This window comes from Syngnathus scovelli, chromosome 9, assembly GCF_024217435.2.
Source record: "Syngnathus scovelli strain Florida chromosome 9, RoL_Ssco_1.2, whole genome shotgun sequence".
NCBI classification, from domain to species: Eukaryota; Metazoa; Chordata; class Actinopteri; order Syngnathiformes; family Syngnathidae; genus Syngnathus; species Syngnathus scovelli.
In genome coordinates this window covers 10079394-10099924 of record NC_090855.1, presented here as the reverse complement: position 1 = coordinate 10099924, position 20531 = coordinate 10079394, and the positions used below count along the sequence as shown (strand labels likewise).

General features: G+C 39.9%; 1 protein-coding gene across 2 annotated transcripts in view; it reads right to left on the bottom strand.

Annotated features, from left to right (window-relative positions):
• Positions 1–1695: 1695 nt before the first annotated feature.
• Positions 1696–20531, bottom strand: part of LOC125975325 (zinc finger protein 516) — a 36249-nt gene continuing 17413 nt past the window's right edge. Inside the window, exons 2-6 of one of the 2 annotated variants that reach the window (XM_049730695.2) lie at positions 16569–18761; positions 12924–14165; positions 10398–10502; positions 7852–7922; positions 1696–5049 (exon numbers count right to left, since the gene is read on the bottom strand). In XM_049730695.2, the coding sequence (XP_049586652.1) occupies positions 4990–5049; positions 7852–7922; positions 10398–10502; positions 12924–14165; positions 16569–18285 (3195 nt within the window). In that variant the 5' untranslated portion in view covers positions 18286–18761 and the 3' untranslated portion in view covers positions 1696–4989. The remainder of the gene's footprint in view (positions 5050–7851; positions 7923–10397; positions 10503–12923; positions 14166–16568; positions 18762–20531) is intronic. The other variant, XM_049730693.2, reaches the window with a different exon arrangement.

The window sequence follows — 20531 nt, the reverse complement described above, 5'->3', positions numbered from 1 at the left end:
CAAGTCATGTGTTGTGCTTAATTTTTGTTTCTGGCATTTAAAGACTACTTTAGTGGCTGTCAATATTTGTTCGTATGTTGTAAGTTGCGGTCATTTAATGTGCCTTATTTGTTTGATGCCCGCTGAACTGCACTCTCATTTTTGTCTGACTGTTGTTGGTCGATTCTCAAATGTATACTCTAGGGGACTTTCGATTTTGCCTCTGCATATGTCAGTCCTAACGTCGAAAAATGAAATATAGCTTCAATAGATGTTTGTGGTGATAGATTGATTTATCAACATTTGAAGCATTGTTTTCTCCATCACATCTACCTGTCGCATCCATATCTGACTGACATTTTGCATATTTTCCATGTCACTCACTCTATTTGACTGTGCTGTGACAAAGAAAAGAGATGTCAGCCAACAGGTTTCAGGGAGCTCAGGGCCGTCACAGTGACTGATGAGGTTGGAAAGAGTGACGGGCAGCTGCAGTCTTTTCTCAGCCCGCGGGCCTGCCTGGCATTAGCGTTATGTGCCATGTTCTCAGAGGGAACCCGTCACTCTGCCGTCACTCAAGCTGACAGACAAACGGTGCACATTGACACAGCACATGAAAGAGACTGGCAAAGTAGCAACAAATCCCAACGTGGTCCTTCAAAGTTGAAGGATATGGGTTTCTCATCACTGCTGCATGGCAGATCCCCTTCAAACGCATGGCCACACGTGGACATCAAGGTGCAAACAGCCCAGGCGGCCTCACCATCAAAGTCCACATCCATCAGATGTGTCATATGCTATGAAAGGGAACAGCTTGAAGTATAGCTTTGGTCTCATGTGTTTTCACCTCATCTACACTAGTCAGGACCGCATTTACTCAATTTTGCACGTAGACTTGACTCATCCATACATCATAATTTTATGGACTTCCATCAGACTGCTAACTTGTGAGATTTATTTTCTCATGAATATAGTCATACTATTGTCAACTCAAAACCTCTATAAACAAAGGTTTGCGGCGCCACATATTGTCATGGAAGTGATGGAAATTGACACACCTCACATTGGGATCAGATAAACACAAATACGTGGCTAGCCATGTTTCACCACGCTTCTGTTAACAGTCCAACCTTGGTTAATCTGCAGGTTTTTTACTGTTTAGCTTATCCATCATTTTCTCCCCAATTACAATACATATCTGGGTAGAGGAGCTGGGTATTCATTGGATGGTGAGCTTTTATAAAACTTAGTGCACTCCACTCCAGGTTCTCCCGAGAGGCAATGTTTGATGTGGAGCATCTGTAAAACAGGAACTCTAAAGTGGCAAGACTGACTTTTTAAATGTCACAATAATGGGGTTGACTGCTCACTGGTTTAATCATTATGGTGGCAACAGATGAATCTACTTGTCTATGAAATCTGTTGATGTGCGAAGAAATGTTTGCTCATGTGTGCCCAGATCCTGACAGTGAGTTTTAATAGTACAAGTAGGTCCTGTGAACAGCAAAGCAGTGTACAATACATGCCAAGTCATTTGTGATTTTTAGAGGCGATGCACTGACGGGTTCATGGTAAAGTTCAAATGAGAAAAGGTGAGTATGAATAAAAAAAATTAATTATGAACCTTGTCTCATCTAAATATGGATGTGTTCCATCATAAGTGGCTAAGGAACAATTAAATCAAGTGAGGACAACCAGATGAAAGGCTGGCAAAAGTTATCATTTTATGTGTCTTTATTTTGGACATGACATTATATGTTTTTGAAATTTACAAAAGTATAACAGAACTGAGAATGGCTCAGACGAGGTAGAGCTTTCACGTCGCTTTGCTGGCTTGAAAATGACAACACAAACAAACTAACTAAACACAAAATAATGACCTAGAAAATCAAAATTACCAAACACCTGTCCTGCTACTGCCCTCCTGTCCTTTTTGAAGTGATAATAAATACAGTTTTCAACCAAACCACTTGGAATAACAAGGTCTTGATAGGTAGATTAATCATGAGGTTCGATACAAATAAAAAGTTCAGACACAAAAACACAATTTAAAATATGTAATAAAGCCCCAACCAAAGGGGAAAAAAACAACCCCCGTGGAAGGCCAGACAGGGCGAGCTAATGACAAAAGTCCTACGATTTAGCAGAGTGACTAAAAACAAGCTCTTACATCTTCATGAAAAATAAGCACTGCTGCACCTCGACTTGTCAAACTTTCCATCAGGAAAAAAAATAAGTAAAATGGTGTGACACAGAGTCATTACAAAAAAAGATCTGTCATTAAAATCTATGCAAAAAGCCCCTAAACCCCAATTTACAAGTGTATTAGCTATAATAACATTCTTAAAGTAACCTTGACTAGATTTGAACAGAATGAAAGGTTAAAGCTGTAAACTAGTCTAAGTGCACTAATAATGCCATTTGGTTTCTACTGCTGTATATAAAGAGTTTGGTAAGAGTGGATTACAGATAAAACAGTTTATATTACAGTCACTCCAGCTTCACACTTTCACTAAGTCACACTTCGGAGTACAAATTTCTAACTGAGGAGTTAATCTTAAAGGGAATTCTGTACAATGTGGGTATTATTAGTACTATTCTACACTACAAGGCTAGAATATTTCTTTTCAAGTATTTTCACTACCCACAGCTTCAAAACACACTTTTTAGGTGTATCATTAGACATATTAAGGTACACAACATAGTATGCATATCTCAGCTGGTATTACATCTATTTTTTTGTTGTTGTAAAAACTACTGAGGTTTTAAAATAGACAGTTTCGTACTCGGTATGCGAACTCGTTTGAATAGTCTATGCGTGCAAAAATGTACCTCACAATTCCATTCCCTGACAAGTGACAATCTGCTTATATCCAATATGTCAAGGCATGGCTTACTCAATTTGGGGGTTGCTGAAGACAAGCCCAAGTAGAGAATATGAAGAAAAAAAACTGTAAAGACCAGCCCCTCCTCCATATTAACATGCAATTTGAAAGGAGGTAGGCACAACACAAGGATGGATGTTAATCATCCTTTTCAGTAGATTGGAAAATAATGCACAAAGACATGCAACCTCATCTGGCTAAGGCTGCTCTACAATCCAGTAGAGTTCAACATCACTATTTGGTAGCATATGATGGAATGGCCTTCTCGTCATGAGACAAGTTGGACGTATCCTCATGGAAGATACCAAAGCCCCTTTGCGACTAAGAAGGACTATTTTGTAACACTTCACTTTGGCCCACCACTCTACCAGTTGACAAATCATACAAAATAAAACACTGGGCTGAGAATTTCATGTAGTTTCTTTCAGTAATAAAACCCAAATTGATCAATGATTTTGTCCGGTGCCAAAAAGCAGTGCAAATAACAATTAACACAAAGCAGATGACTAAATTACGATATTGTAACTCAAAACAGATCACGACAGGTATCTTGAAGTGGCCGTGTATTGCAGCGACTACATGCCATAAGATCAAACAAAACATTTTTTCAAGTAGAAACGTTTGGTGAAAAAATAAAGTCTGATGGTGTGATCCACAATTTGCATCCTGCTGTCTAAACCATGAATCAGTTGAGGGGGATTTGAATATCGGCCTTCAGCTAAAGGTAACTGAAATTAAAATAACACTAACTCCAATTACCATATGCAATTTTCACAGCGCAATCACACTGGCTAGCATTAGCAGATTCATATTTGCCTCCAAACGTGTACCAGCTGCCCTTTACTTTGTGTAATTTCAATCTGAGTCTTCAAGCTGCTCCCACTGCAGGTTTGCAGTGTAAATCAAAGTCAAAGTGTCAGTGTGAGAAAGGCTCAGTAATATAAAGGAGTTATATAGATGGAAAGTGCCAGCACTCAGCCCCTTCCTCTTCAATTGACAATAATTGTATGGCCATAAAAGTGGTACACTCATTTATAATGGCTATTAAAAAGCAACTCTTTTTAATGAGCATTAGAGCAGTCACTCTCTCTGTCTTTCTCCCTCTCTCGCGCTCTCCACCCCCCAGTCTCTCTAATCATCTCCCTCGGAGTGGTCACTCTTAAGAATTCACTAAGGAGTGGAGTGAAGTGACTTTAACCCATTTGCACATGCTGGATCATACAAGACACTGTAATGGCTTTTAGGCCAGAAGAAGTCTTTATGGCTGTGATGATTAGTCGATTAATCAGTTATACAATGCAGATCGCATTTATTGGCCACTATATTGCAAATCATGTAATTACTTCAGTCAATTTTAAGATGGTTTACCACTGTGAGCGCTCAACTATTTTTATTTTTTGTGCCCAAATATTTGAAGGGAGAGCTCATTCATTTGATAATCAGTTATTAAATTCATTAAAATATAAAGTAATTAAAGAAGTGAATAAAAAAATATTACTTGCAGCAGATTATGGACAATAGCATGCTGCAATAAGTGATGCATCAAGTACGATAAGAAAAGGGAGAAACAAGTTGTCCACTAAAGTAGCGTGCCACGGCAGTTAGTTAAAATATATTTTCATATGCCAATGAGTTCAGTATTGTCCTCGGAAAGTATATATCATTAAACACACTGTGATCCTTATTTTCAACCTTCAATTGCAAGAAGCGGAGCAAAATAGGTTTGTGCCTTACTCTGACTTTACCCATTGTATTATTTTTGGGTCGTGAAAAGCAGCCATTCATTCATTACAAAACGTCACTGTTGAACTACAAGAAATATAGAAAGCCTTCGTTAAAGGGGGTTGGTTGAAGGACGAAAACATTTTCCCATTGTCAACCATAAAATCCAACGCTGATCAAATCTTTCTATTATTCAATGTGATGATGGCATTTTTCAGTTGATGTGAGTCCCTGACTAGCCTGGACTGAAATTCAGAAGTCCATAAGAAGCGCTAAGGCTGATTTTGTGGGGTTGGTGTTTGTCCGAACTCTCTGCGCTCCTTGGGGCTCAGCAACAAGTTTCTGGAATCTGGATAGTTGCTGTTGTCAAAAGGCATGTGGTGGACACTCTGGACATGTGTCTTCAGGTTCCCTTTCTGAGAGGCTCTGTATGGGCAGAGCTGGCAGCAGAAAGGCCTCTCTCCTGAACAACAAAACACAACATTTGCAAAGGTCATGTGGTGGCAACAAAAGATTGGTCACAAATATGACATCCACCATGTAAACAACAGATGTGAGTGTTAAAATAGAATGGGGAGGAAAAGACATGCATAAGTCACATATTGCATACACATTATGGATACAAATATTAGGAGACCTGGCTAATACATCAACAGAAACTAAAAATGTAATACGCCATGGACCAAGCAACCCCAATACTATGAGATCCAGCCAGCCAAATTGTACATGCTGAAGCAAGATTCAAACCCCAACCCTCGGAAATGTGAGGCAGCTGTGCTAACCACTAGACTGCCATGCTGCTCGTCTATTCCACTAATTTCTAAGCCCATTAAAAAGTGTCACGAAACTTTTTGTCCATTCAGTGTAGGTTTTATTTCAATACATTACAACATGCCAGCCCAACTCCTTCAGGAGAAGCCGCACAAACCTGAACGAATATTTTATCTCCATGTACTTTACTCCATCAAGCCAGCAGCCTGACGAACCCCCTGCCCCCCAACACATGCCCATCCCATCTTCTAATTAGACTGACCTACAATGGGACAGACATCAGACCTCAGCAAAAAATAGAAAGAATAATAAAAAATAAGCAACTCACACCTGAAGAAAACAAATGAGATTGCCATTTAATTGCACCTAATTATCATTTTGATAAATGGATGAATATCACAGCGGGAAAACAAATGACTCCCCGTGCCCCTCCCCCCTGTATTTTCCCCGAAGAAGACACAGGAAAATATAGCAGTTATCATACATCATCAGAAGCACAACAGAGAGAAAGAAAGAGGGGTGTTTGAAGAAGAGAGCGATAACAACAAAATAGGTATAATTAATCATAAAGGAAAATAATAAAACAGCTGGAAAAAGAAGGTGAGGGTTAGACGTGAGAGGAAAGCAAGAACCTGGGCGACATCGTCCTGTGAGGAAACACGGCTGACGGGACCGCTGCACTACATTATACTAAAGGTTATCGTCACCGTAAAGCAGCGTCAACACTGCATCTAATTGGACCCCTCCGCCAGACGCCTGCTCCCATCACTCATACACTGTGCGGTAAATCTCAGTCATGTGGGGCAAGCTTGTGTGTGTGTGTGATGTGTGTGATTAATAAAGTTGAAGGTGCAGCGTGTACAAGGGAATGTCAAAGCCGAGCAGATTTACTTGTTTCTCACTCGGCCTCAATTCTTGTCTCTGTGACTGACTCTGAAAACGAAGAGAAGGCACTAACGGATGGAAAGCTGCTATTTCGCAATATGTTTGCTCTGATAGTGACATTGTTTTCTACTTACTTATTGTCTCCACCTTTAACTTTTGGCCATCTCAGTTAACTAAATATGGCAATATATAGCTTGTATTGCTATAGTATATTGGAACATGATTAACTGTAATTCTACATCACCAAATATACGTAATTTGTAATTTGCGTAATTACATTTACGTCTAACATTAGTTATAGCTTTGTCACATTCTCAGGTGAAAGGGTACCGTATACATGCATAGCCATTTTCCTAAATGTATGTATGTATGTATGTATGTATGTATGTATGTATGTATGTATGTATGTATGTATGCATTTATTTATTTAGCAATATTTTTTTTAATCTATTTATTTATTAATTTACGTACAGTAGTTGACCAGAATGGTCTTGTTTTCAAATGTACGTCCCACAAACCAGAACCGGCCCGTCAAGGGGTCTTATCCACAATGTGGGGATTGATATACCTGTCAGATAACTTCTAGTTCATTTTAACATTGACTTTTATTTTAACGCAAGCATCGAAAAGCTGTTTGGGTTTGTGTGACACATAAACAACCATTTGTCAAAGTTGAAAAAAGGAGATAAATTCCTTTTCAATTGTGCAGAAAAAGATCACAATGTATCGTTTTGTTTGTTAAGTGATTTCACATGCAAGTGTGAAGTTACAAACAAGATTGCGAAGTTACTTGGTCCACGTTTATTAAAAACATTTAGTGGTATGTACTAATTGCAAATAGTTGTAGATGCACTGTTAATTGTCAATAGAGAGGATTGCTTATCGCAAACTAGATTCATTGCTGATGTTTTCTGCTAAATACTGCCATGATTCCATTTTTTGCGCTAAAATTTCCGATTGCTTAAATGATTTGAAACAAGATTCACAAGAAGATAATAATGAATACTAAATGTAAATATATAATATATATTGGATCAGGCCACCTAAGATTACATTTGGCTTAATGTATTTACTAAAATAAAATCTGTTTGACAGCCCTGATAATTTATGCTGAAGGTTAGGAGTGAAAATGTTCAAATATAAAAAATGTTAAGAACGTAAAAGCAATAAATAAATTTATCCAATGGCAAATATTTTGCAATAATATCTCCTGTATAACTAATTGAGGCTTTTTTAACCACTTCCATCCATTTTTTGAATCGCTTTTGCATGTAATTTCCAGCTTAATACAGTAACGCTCATTCATCAAATAAAATGCTGACACTAAAAATTGGGCCAGGTTAGAAATACTTTGGGGCCTTATAAGTATAGCAAAACAATTGCTGCATTTGATTTTGACATAAGTTGCACAAATGTACAATTTGCGCAAATATGATTCCTCATGACAAAATCTTTTTTAAGGACACCAGGTAACATTAAATAAGAAAATAGACAATATAGAGCAGGACTGGGGGAAGAGGTTGACAACGCATGCTGACAGGTGCAACAAAAAGACGACACAATGCAAAGGTGATGGTGGAGCCGAGTGATTAGCCGTTGTGCCACATACTTGTTTGGGAGCTTCAGAAGCGGTGCTGTGAGCGTCAGTACCTCTGTGGAGTCCGTTAAAATCAAACCCAACTGTGGGGTGAGAAGGAAGAGGAGGGTGGGGGAAGGAGGTGGAAGAGGAGGAGGAGGAAGGGGGCATCCGGTTAAAAGCTCTATCAAGACCCACACAAGCATTTGCTTTTCTCCTTGTGCCACCAGTCGCACAATAAAGTGCGGCGTTCGCCACCAGTGCCCATGCTAATGGAGGGGAGCTAGCGGTAATGATGATGGCAGCGATGAAGGTGATGATGATGGCGATGGAACTTGGTTGATCCAAGTCAGTGATTTAATATGACGCATGTTAATAGAGGCCTCGGGGTGGATGGCCTTTTCTATGTGCGTACGTCCATGCTGAGGACAATCGTCGGTGACAACATTAATTACAGTCTTGGCTAGTGTTTACACAGTCTGTGTACGGGCGTGAGTGTGTTAATTTGCTGTGTGTGTGTGCGTGCGTGCTTGTGTGTTTACAATAGGGCTTAGGGGAAGCAGAGCTTTGCATCACTTACCATTTGGCCTCTGTCACTTAGAATCACTGGCGATGCCACATATCATTCACACTCTCCATAAAGAAGCTACTTATCTCACTGTCTGCTGTGATCACTGCATGCTCACATGATGGACGTGACACGACAGGAGAGGGAATAGAGGAGCCCGAGACAAGTGAGGTAGGAGGCAGAGGGAGCAAAAGAACACAAGTGTGGGAATCCAGAGGGAGTAAAAGAAAATATAGAAGTTAAGAGGAAAAGGGATGGTTGGGATGGTTGAAATTGAGACAGGCAAAAAAGGATGAGATGGAGAGGATGTCAGCGGGATGAAGAGGAATGGGAAGGAAAAGAAGAGATGGCGAAGTACGGAAAATATAAAACAATATCCACAAAAACACATATGAACAAGTGAAAAGAAAAGAAACTAACACTATACATAAAGACAGTCCAAATAATATGGGAATTAAGTAGTAATATCACAAGTTAGTTATTATCAGTAACAAACTTTAAGGTCGCCTTGAGAATTGAAAAATCAGCTCTTAAAATCTGTTCAACCATCTAACCACAAAGTATCCATCTATTTTCGATACTATTTCATTCTTATGGGTTGCATGTCAGGTCACCAGCAGGCCACAAAGAGAAAAACAAACATCCACATTCACATTTAAATCTATGGAAAATTTTGTGTCTTCAGTGAACCCACTATGAATGTTTTTGGAATGTGGGTGGAAGTGTACCCAGAGTGTGTAAAGATTTTTTTAAATTATTTTTTGATTAATATTTTATGGTTCTAACCAATCAACATGTGGATTTTTGTCATATAGAAATACCTTTGGTTTTATTCTCATAATATTAGGACTTTCATGTAAAATGAACATTTTATCCTCATTACTTTTTTATCTGTATTGTTTGTTGACTATATATCCTGGTCTTAAATGAAAGCACAACTTCATGCATGAATACTTGATTGCGATTTATTGTCAGGCCTCTGACTGGAAAAAAAAATCATGCCACCTGTTGCTTTGGCATAGGTTTGACAGCCTACAAATTTGGCAAAGGTTGCTTGAGAGATTTTGTTGTTCTTAAGTGGAATGCACATGTTTTTTTTTTTTTTTAACTCTACAATGATATATCATGAAAAAACAAAACATGCACATGTGGCTATAGCTTCAGTCAAGTTGTTTAACAAATGGCACGAAAGCACATGCAAATGGACTCATGAGACTGGTGTGAATAAATGATGGTCTGCTTCATTGGAATGCAAAATTGCACTTCTCTAATTGACATGTGATTAATAATGTATACAATTTGTCACAGGTCAGTATCCAGAGAAAACATGTTTCAGTTTAAAAAATAGCGACAGCTGCCCAGCCCAGGGCAAGGAAGGACTCACAGACTAGCTGTCACACTCAACTGAACAAAAAGATCTGGTTTGATTTATATGGGTACATGTAGGAATGGCTGACAATGAAATATTGTTCTGTGTGAATCCTTCCATGCATATATTCTCTATAACTCATGTTGGAATCTCTGAGTGGATAAATGGGTGAGAAGGCGATGATGTGTGTGCACAGGTGTCATAACTGGTGAATGACTGAAAATGTGCTATAAGATGAATACTTAGATGCTTGGGGAGGGGGGGGGGGGCTATGTCACAAACTAAAGGACCAAAACTATTGGCTGTTTCTCACATGTTGAATCAACTTCCTTTGCTGTTCCTCTTGCTTCATATTTGGTTACTTTTATTGGCTAACTACACTATCAGCCTCAGATGCGACTCTCGTGATTCCCAGATGTGTGTTACAGTGCTACAGTGTATATTGAAGATTCATACAGAATATGTTGCCACTGTCCTCTAACTAAATAAGGCAACCAAAAGTTGAAGTGTAAACTATTGTTCACCAATCTCTCTGTTAAATATGTTTCAACCACAGTGGATCACGTTGAACAATGCAGGTAGAACTACACATTTGACTGGAGTATATAATCTTTGTTGTGAATGGTGTGAAGTGTTATTTACCTGTATGGGACCTCATGTGAGTGCGAAGGTGGCTGGGCTGACCAAAACTCTTCCCACACTCATGGCAGAAATGCTGTCCCTGTCGCATGACAGACCTCAGCATCCCTGATGATAGACATAAATACAAACAAAAGTTGTTGCAATGTTACAAGTACCCTATTGTTTCTGTAGAAATTCATATTGATCTACTCCATAAAGATATTTTTGAAGAACTAACAAAAACTCCTCAAATATTGTACAGACGTTAGGCCTGACAAAAAATGCGATATTTTAGTCGCCAAACATGAGTAAAAAAATGTATGTGTAGCGACCCCAAGAGTGGTTAATCAGATTTGTTGATTACTATATTTTCTAAATTTTATTTCATGAACAAAATGTCGTTTTAATTTTACTTTTAGCTTTTACATGAATCTCCGTTCTCTATAATAACCTTGGTTCATTCCAAAATCGTGCTGTGTTTGAGGCCAAATAAAGTCATAGAGGTCAGTACTGTGCACACACTGATCATGTGTACATTCACACAGAAGCAAGGCTGCGGCAATGGAGGTAGGCGGCATGAGTAGTGGACAAGTGCAGGCATCATTAGTATGTCTAATGTGTCATTATGAGCGGCTAGCTCCAGGGGCTGGACTGCTGCTGTCACACAGCATCATCTCACAGGCTGACAGCCAGACACACACACCGCATAAATTACAGGCAATTAAAACGCCCCGGCTGTGATGTGCCCGCTCCGCTGCCCGTGTGTCACATGTCAGGTGTGTGTGCCTGTATATGTTTTAACAGTTATATATACAGTATGTGTGCCTTTGCTCCAGCTCAGGACAGCACAGGCCTAAAGTTGATCAACTTTACCCATTTAATAAAAATTGAGGATAACAACTGTCACTTGTTGAATATCAATTGCTTCCAAAGCCATTCCTTATGTAACTTAGTTACAGATAGAGTTTATGCGTATATTTTCCTGCATCATTCCTCATGTTTTGCTAACTGGATGGTGACCTATGTGCTGAATGACAATCATTAGCACTTTTGTTATTCATATTATGAATGCATTGGAAGCTACATGGACACGGCACGGTGAAATAACTGCTTGTCAACACAGTACCCAAGACATGAAACTCACTCTACTTTTGGGGAGCATGCTGGTGAGTCTACAGTCACACAAAGCCTCAGCAGAGTTTTGTGTATTTCTTCATGTTTATATGAAGAAAGCGGGTGGAAACAGGACAAGAAAGTCAGGGCGGGGGAGAGAGGTGACAGAGAGCATCTCTGGCACCCCGACTGTTGGCTGGCCTCTGGTTACTTCACTTCTAGTCTGAGCTGCCAGCCCTTCTCATTGATGCACTAATGAAAGACAAGACAGAGCTGGATGGGAAACACAGGCACCCAAACATGCATGCACACACACACAAATTGCAGAGGAAAAGGGAGAAAGACGTAGCTGCTCAAAAAAGGTCACTTTATAGCATGTGACTCAAAGGGCTAAGGCGGATGGTGACGATATGCGCCTGGACGGGTGACAGTGATGTCATGCGTCTGCTCTGGGGCTGTTGTCTTTGACCCCTAGCACCACACAGCCCCACTTGACCTTAGCGACACAACTAAAAATGGGAAAATAATGTTGATGTTCAGTAATGACCATTTCCGAAGCAGCTGGTGGGGTAATTATTCTGTCTCATCTCGCTCGCTTGCTCTCTCTCTTTGCCTCTTATGTTTCCGCATGCCTATGTTTTGCCTCCCCCATTTGCATCTGTGCGAGTCTCTCATCAGGCACAGTCATGACCTAAACAGTTTGTGACAGCTTTCTGGGAGAAGTGGAGCTGGACACGAGGCATGCCTCACAGACCTGAGCGCACCAGAGGTTCTCTCACGTCTTTCACAGACAAATAGATTATTATTTTTTTAAAGCAAAACAACAGAATACAAATACTGAAAACAAACTTGCTGACCCAAATGCAGCCTATTATCATCTCACAAACACACAATGTGGTAATTCTAAGAACTAATTTTGCAAAATGTTCAAAATCTTTTTTTTTGGGGGCGATAGTGATGGTGGCCTTGGAATTCGTCAATATAGTTAAGGCTGTGTGTGGTGACAGTTTTATTGTGCTTACAGTTTAGTTCCTCTGAGGAAACTAAATACGAATATTTACATCTTGTAGAATGGCAGTACTGTCCCATAACAACAATAACGATATTAATTTTTAATCAAAAACTGAAAAAAATATTATTTACTTTAGATGGAATCATTTTAGAAACAGCTCTTTGTTAGACATACAGTTTGGCCGGTGAGTGTATTTTTTGATACAGAAATACGTTTGCACATCATCAATACAACCACTGCCAAGTCTAAATCAAATCCAAACATATTACGACTCATAGAAGAATATTATTTTATGGTGCTTAAATTGAATATTAAATATTCAATCTGATATGAGTGTAACATGTAAAATGTAATTTATATACCACATAGCTTTGCGAGCCTGAATGATCAGAATAAAAAAGAAAACAAATGTAGCTTCTTACCAGTGGGATCCAAAAGTGAATTGGTGGCACCCCAGCGATGGTACAGTGCAGCCAGTTCATGGGGGTTGTAGTTTTTGAGGAAGCTAAGGATGTTGTTTGGCATTTCTGGGATTTCTGATGTTTGTTCCTGCTTCACATTCCCATAAGCCTCTGAGGGCAAGGAGGATGATGAAGTCTGAAGAATGCCTCCATATGTCTGCGTCGCTCCATAGTGCCCCACTGTGGAGTTGTGGATGATGCTACTAGGCCTGGTAGCATTAGTCTGTCGCTGGCCATGGGAGTTGGTGAGTGATTGATAAGAAGAGCCTCTAGCTTGGTCGAACTCTGCTTGGGTACCGTACTTGTTAGAAAGCATGAAGCCGAGTCCCTCCTGAGGCATTTTATAACATTCTGCCCTTTTGGTAGCAGTAGCAGAGCTGAGGCTTGGGGCTGAAGAAAGGGAAGGTGTGCTGAAGCTCTTCTCCTTAGAGGTGGAGGACGACAGCGAGCTCCTTCGAGAGGAAACATCACTTTTGGGTCTGGAGTGCAGAGGTTGACTCTGAGGAACTCTTGCAGCGTGAAATCCTGAGGTGGATGTGGATGGTCGTGACAATGACGATGAAGAGTGAGGGGATGATCTTGATGCTGCTGTGTCTGCATGAAAATTTGCTTTGCTTTTTTGTAGTACTTTGTTGGACTGGGTTGGGGGTCGTGTGCGATGGACACGCACAGCTGCTGGCAGGGGTGGACATTCTTTACCCTCCAAGACTGGTGGGGGGGCAGTTCGTCTCCTGGAGGACAAGTCTTTTGGCCCCTTGGTGTTGTTTTTCAGAGCCCATTTAGGCACCAGATTGGAGCTACTACTGGTCATGCGGTGGGCAACAGTCTGATGCATCCACAGAACCTCGGGGTAGAGGGTTGAATGGGAGCAGAAGGAGCATTTATGGTTCGGGAGGATTTTCCTGTCAAGGGTTATGGGGGCTTGGCCCCTTTGACCTTCGGGCCTCATACATAAATCCATAGGGGCCAAAACAGACTCATGGAGAGGAGAGCAAGTTGAAAGATCAGAAAGAGAGGATGGAATATTTTCCAGACCTTGCAGGAGCGCTTTCTTCAATTTGGGGTATCCATTGGGGGTGACTCTAGGTGTGGGGTTGGCTCTGTCTTCAGAGGAAGCTGAATGCTGAACACGGACATGAGCCAGGTATGCATGTGACTCAGTGGTGACAAAATCACACAGGCTGCAGATGTACGGCCTCTCATCTGCAACAAAGCAATGGCAAATCAAAGGTTTGTGGGGAAAAAAAAGCATCAGACTTTATTTTTCCACCATATATTTTAAATATATCATAAAATCGGCAAATATGTCACTAATTAGTCATTACAACAATAACCCAGAATTATACTCACTAAAAACATTCCAATTATATAAATATCAATTGAAATACTATTATGAAACTCATACAACACTGTAGTAAATGTAGCCTGTTTAAATCATATAAATATAAATTGAAATACTATTATGAAACTAATAGTACACTGTAGTAAATTTAGCCAGTTTAGGTGTTCTACATTGAGGCAATAGAATGCAGTGATTTAGTTTTTTGTGCAGTTTTTAAGCCTATCCACTTGATGGCGGCAACACCCTATCTTTCTGAGAAATAAAACTCTACCATAGTCGTGGACGACCGCCATTTTATCTAAGATTTACATGCAAATAAAAAAACTAGACCTAAAACACACACACACCTGGTAATAAGGCAGAGTATTGTCTCTCAGCTACATCACCTGGCACAATACTCAGTAGCAATTTCCTTAACTAACCCTTTCTTTTGCACACTCGGAACTTGGCATCTGTTTTTCATTTGACTTGTTAAAGTAAATGACCAATACACACTGTGCCAAGATTACGTGTATATAAACTATCAGGCCACTTTTTTCCCCCCATACACTTTTACATCAGTAAATAATGGGAAAAAAAGTACACCCATTAAGTCTAATTAAATGTCAACAAGTTGGTCTACTACTGTGCAACACATGAATCATATATGTACATAACAGACAATAAGATCACCACAAAATATCAATTAACTATAAAAGGTCAATTAAGACACAGCATTGTATATAATGACTTGATTTGCTATCACTATCATATTACACAGCATCCTGAAAGGAGCAGTGTTTTCTTTTTCAAGTCCCACTGTCATATGCATAAATAAGGTTACTAAATTATGTATATACCTTCAATTATGTAATTTCTACACCACTGTGCATGACATTTGTATGTTACTTCTTTTCTTTTTTTGTTCTTGGGTGTACATATGATGATTGCAAAACACACTTTACAACTCTTTACACACTGTTGTTATTTTTGCAACCCTCGACAACAATATCTATTCCATCACCATCTCAGAGTGGACACTAAAGAACATTCGACAAAACCACAGCCAAAGTCATTTAAGTAAAAGCTGTTAAAATGGATGTTTCTTGGATGTCGCAAAATAAACTCAATCGGCGGTCACGATTGTAAAACAGTGCATAAAGACAGTTAAAAGAGAGAAAACCGGGCCTATAAAAAAATTATACTCACTCAGGGGGATAAGAGTGGGGGGGTTTCCTGAGACAGGAAGACCTGAAATAGCTCACAGCTCAATCATGCCTGAAGAAATGTTTCTGCTATTTTTGATCATCACTGAGAGCAGGGAAGATTAGGAACAGCCACTACTAACACCTCTTTCCGCTTTTGAGCATTTACAGCAAATGCATCCCAATTCTAATACTCACAATGTTTTGAAAAGTTTAGTGAGACAGCTCGCTCATATGCTGCACACGGACAATGTAACATTCCATCATGATTAGTGCCTGCCCTTGTAGGGACAGATAAACTCTATTTGTTTTGTTTTACAATAGAATTTATGTGCTGTGTTTTTTTTGTTTTTTTTATGTGACAAAAAATACGTGACCTTTCTCTCACTGTTCAACCATAGAGATCATTTATGGAAACTGATTTTTGCAGTAAAGTCTGAGGGCCTTTGTAGTTGTTATATTCGGCCACGTGGTGGCATCTGTCCCCACTTCACGCAAACTAAAGAGCTGAGGGGAAATTGACCTCAGTCCAGTTTATGAACAGACATAGTGGACTCATGAGACTGTAGTGAGTGGTTTAAAATGAGCCACTACGTTTTAATTTCAGTGCATGGTTATTATGCTATGCCAGAAAAATAACTCAGCATCTCAAGAAACGATAATGTCGTTAATGCAGGCATCAATAAATCTAAATGAATGAATAACTGTATTATAATGACATTGTAGATGATAATAGCTCCCAATTTGTGGGAATAGTTTGGGATTCTTTCTGCTATCAATTTGGTGTAAAAAGATACACTGCTCTCAAGCCTTGCTAAAAGAAACTAACAGATTTTGGCTATACCCACTTTGGCTATACCCACTTTATAACCTCACCATTTGCAAAGCCAGAAAAAGACACTGTGAAGTGTTACGAGTTCAGATAAAACACACACGCGCACACACACACGGACACACATACACACGCTTGAGCATACACACAAAACAAACTGAGGCTACAAAGCTATGATAAGCATAAAAATCTTTTTCAGGACATTTTGTGAAGGCAACATTTACATTTTGTAAAGAATTTCGACTAACCTGGAAACTCTCCTGAGTTAGCAGTGCCCATCTCAGATGCCTGGTCTCTGAAAGTGGAGGCTGGTGGAGAATCTCCATACCCCGGGGTTAAAGGTCGGTTTGGGGAGCCTGATTCAGGGTCACTCATGGAGCTCCACTGGTCTTTCCTTCTACTTTTTTCCTTGTCGCTCACTGATGTCCTGCTACCATCCTTTCTATGGAGTCGCTGGTGGACAATCATCTGGTGACGACTACGGAACATCTTCCCACATTCAAAACACTCAAGGGATTTAGAGGGAGCTTGAGACTGGGATGAGCGTCTCCGTTCGTGGCGAGATGATGGCCGGTACTCCGAATCGCTGAGATTCTCTGGTGTCTGGTCTCCAGATGATGCTTGGTTTCCCAAACCAGAGCTGCTGCGGCGCTCTGTGTTGCGCTTTTCTTGAACTTGAAGGGCATAACCGTTCTTCTCTTTCTTGTAAACGACAGTGGCTGAAGCAATGTCTTCTTCTCCAATATTTCCTCCATCACTGGAAACCTTCATATTTTCAACTGGTTCTACAATTTTTCCTTTTGTAGCTAAATGCCATGCTTGGTAACTGCAAACTGGATCAAGCTCTGGGATTCTTCGACCCAGTATGGGATCACTTTCAACCTCCGCAGCCTTTACTGCAACAGACTGTAGGCCTAAGCAGTCAAGTAAACGTCTCTTTGAGGCTGGTGAATCTTCACCATCACTGGGTCCTGACTGGTTCTGAGGTTGATCTCCATAACTGAGACCATGGACTTTATCGTGAGCCCTCAGGCTCTCTTTGCTATGAAACAGATTCCCACATTTAGAGCACATTTGGTAAACCGACTCAACAGAGCAAACAATTTCAGGATCTTGTACTACATCATTGATAGTGGCAGGATGCTCAGCAGAATCAGATTTTGCACGAGACCGTGATCTGGTGTTGTGTGTTTTCATGTGGGATTTAAGAAACCAAGCTTCGCGGAAGCCCCGTCCACATATTTGACAGCAATGGTCAAGGATCCCAGCATGTTTCTTCATGTGTGACTTTAAGAACCAGGCTTGGGTGAACACCTGGCCACAGGTTTCACAGGTAAAGGTCCCATCACACTTAGATTCATCTGGTTCAGCCACAGCTTCTTCCTTAACACTTGTCTGCTCTCCTATGTCTACAGTAATGTGGACCTTCTCAATATGGCTTAGGAGCTGGTCCTCCCGCTGGGCCTCGTAGCCACAAAGACGGCAGCAGTAAGGCAGCTGATCACTTATAGTTTTCTCTCTTTTTACGCTCCTCACTGGCACTTTCCTGCGGTTTTCTTCTGCACTATGACCACTGATCATCCGATTACAGGCTGAGCTGCTCTTGGTTGGACTTGTGCCTCCATCAAGACCCTCTGAAACAGTCATCTCCTCTTCCTCTGCGCCCCCTTCTTCCTCCTCATTGGAGTGGTGGCGAGAGAGCGTACCCAGTTTGTGACTGCGTATATGAACTTTGAGGTTGCCCTTCTGAGAGGCCCTGTGGTCACAGTAGGGGCATTTATAAGGGCGTGCGCCAGTATGGCGTCTCATATGCTGTGACAAAGAGCTCAGGAAAGGGAAACTGCGACCACAAACATTGCAGTCAAAAGTCTCTGGTATTTTGTCATCCTCACCCTCAGTATCATGTTTGGAATTCACCTTGATGGGAGTCAACTTTTCCCTCTGATTTCTAGCCTGAGTATCCATCGTGCCCACAGTGGGATTTGATCTACCCTGTTTATTGTACCTCTTTTAGGCAAAAAAAAAAAAAAAGGATCAATCTACTGCTATCTGCCGTTGCACATCTAGGGATGTCAAGTGTCAATTAAAATGTTATCAGTCTGCAGTCATCCAGAGATGATGTATCAATGAGATCATATCAATTAATTTAAAACTGTCTGGGTATAGGAAATAATGCCATCTTCATCTATCACTGTCACTAATTCAGGCAGTCTGAGTTATTCTGTATGTCCTAAATTGCAAAAATAATAATACATTTGAAATAGATATCTCAAAATGTATCTGACGTTTCACTATCTGCGAATGAAAATTGAGTTTTCAACTCTCCAGGTACCAAAAAGTTTTGATATTACGATTATTAGAACGCTTCTTTTCTTCATTCATTTCACTGACATTTCTCCTCCATCTTTGTAGACAGATCAGCAATCATTTACATAATCCACCTGAGAATGAAAAGGAAAGTGGGATATTGAGGTGGAAAGAATGGGGACGAGAGTGGAATGAGACAAAAAGAGAAATAAAGTTAGTATAATTGTTTTCAGACATTCACTAAGTAGTAATTTACATCTGATCATTCATTTTGTATAAAACCGGTCTTCATAGAATCACGCGTAAGGGAATTTTATCCGCTCTTGACTTTGGGCGAGAAGTGGATACACCCTCGATTGTTTTAATTAACTAAACTAACTCACTTGTCAAAAAACATAAGAGGCTGCGGTTGTGACAGTAGCAATTAATTAAAAACCAAAACAGGAAATATGTTTCAAATTTTTTCATAATGACTCAACGAGTCTTTTTTTTCATTGAGATAGACATTCAAAATGGTGAAAATTGCTCACAATATCCTGAAAAAATTTAATACTTGACCCATGCATCATTAGAAATACAGTACACAACATTGCTCATTGTGTACTAAAAACTGAGCTGATTAATTATTCACTCATTTTCTACCGAGTATCCCTTTCAATCTAGCCAAGCTGACTTTGGACAAGAGGCGGAAAGATAACTTTCAAGTCAATCACAGGGCGCATACGATATTGACAAATAACAATTTTCCCTATCCAACAAAATACCTACCAATAGAGGCTTAAATTAACCTAATATGAATGTTTTGGGTTTTTTTTTTTTTGAGAGGAAGCCAGAGTACGCAAACCTCACACAGGAAGGAAGAGATTCAAACCCAAAATCTCTTGACTGTGAGGATGACCTGCTGACCTTGTTTAATGCTTTGATACACATTATGATAACATTAATTGCAAAGTTGTACTTATATATTTTGGTTACTGAGCGTAGATTGAATTCAGCGGTGTGCCCCCTCCCCTTTAAATTTATTTATGTACAACATCCATCTGAATGATTGTGCAATGATTTGTGGAGGGGTTGGGGGCTCTGACGCCACACCAGCTGAGTTGACACTTTACACAATCATGGTGGGGGAAGAGGAGGGTGTTCCATGTTCACATCAGCAATGCCACCATATGCCCTCCCCATAATGGCCTCACACACCTGCCACTGCTCACATGACAAGGTTCTTAAGTACACAAAAGGAAGTGGCTCTTAAGACAAATCGCCTTCCATTCTTAAACTGGAACTGAATGCTGTCACAGTGAGGCTCAAAATGAAAGGGAAAGAATAAGGATGGTATTTTGACACAGGGGACAAATTTGAGACCATATACTGTATATTTACATTAGGCATGGACACTGAGCTTTTGCAGTTATTGTTCAGATTACTTTGTTTTTGAGATAAAAAGACATCTGTTTTACTTTATATGTCCATCATATTTACAATAAGAATAACCTTCACTTAGCCTGATAAACTGTTGCTAGAGTACCCCAATTTAAAAAGACATACTTTACTTATGAACAAGGTTTCACCAAGTGTCTATGTCACAATTCAGAAACTTTTGAAAGATGAAAATTGCCTTTTATTAATTGGAGAGATCCTAGAAACTCAAAAGGTGGACAATAAGAAATTAGACAAATGCAATTGTTAAAGACCATAATAGAACCAGTGATAGGCTCTAATTATAAAAGGATAACTGATCATTACCACTTGAGGATTTTAGCACATGAACATGAACAATTGTACGTCTTTATAACTTGCACTAAAATTAATACCCAGTACCGGAGCCACCTATTTATGGAGACTCTCTCTTTTATTGAAATCAGTAAATGTATCACGATGCTTCCTGCTTAAGTCCTCAAGGCTTC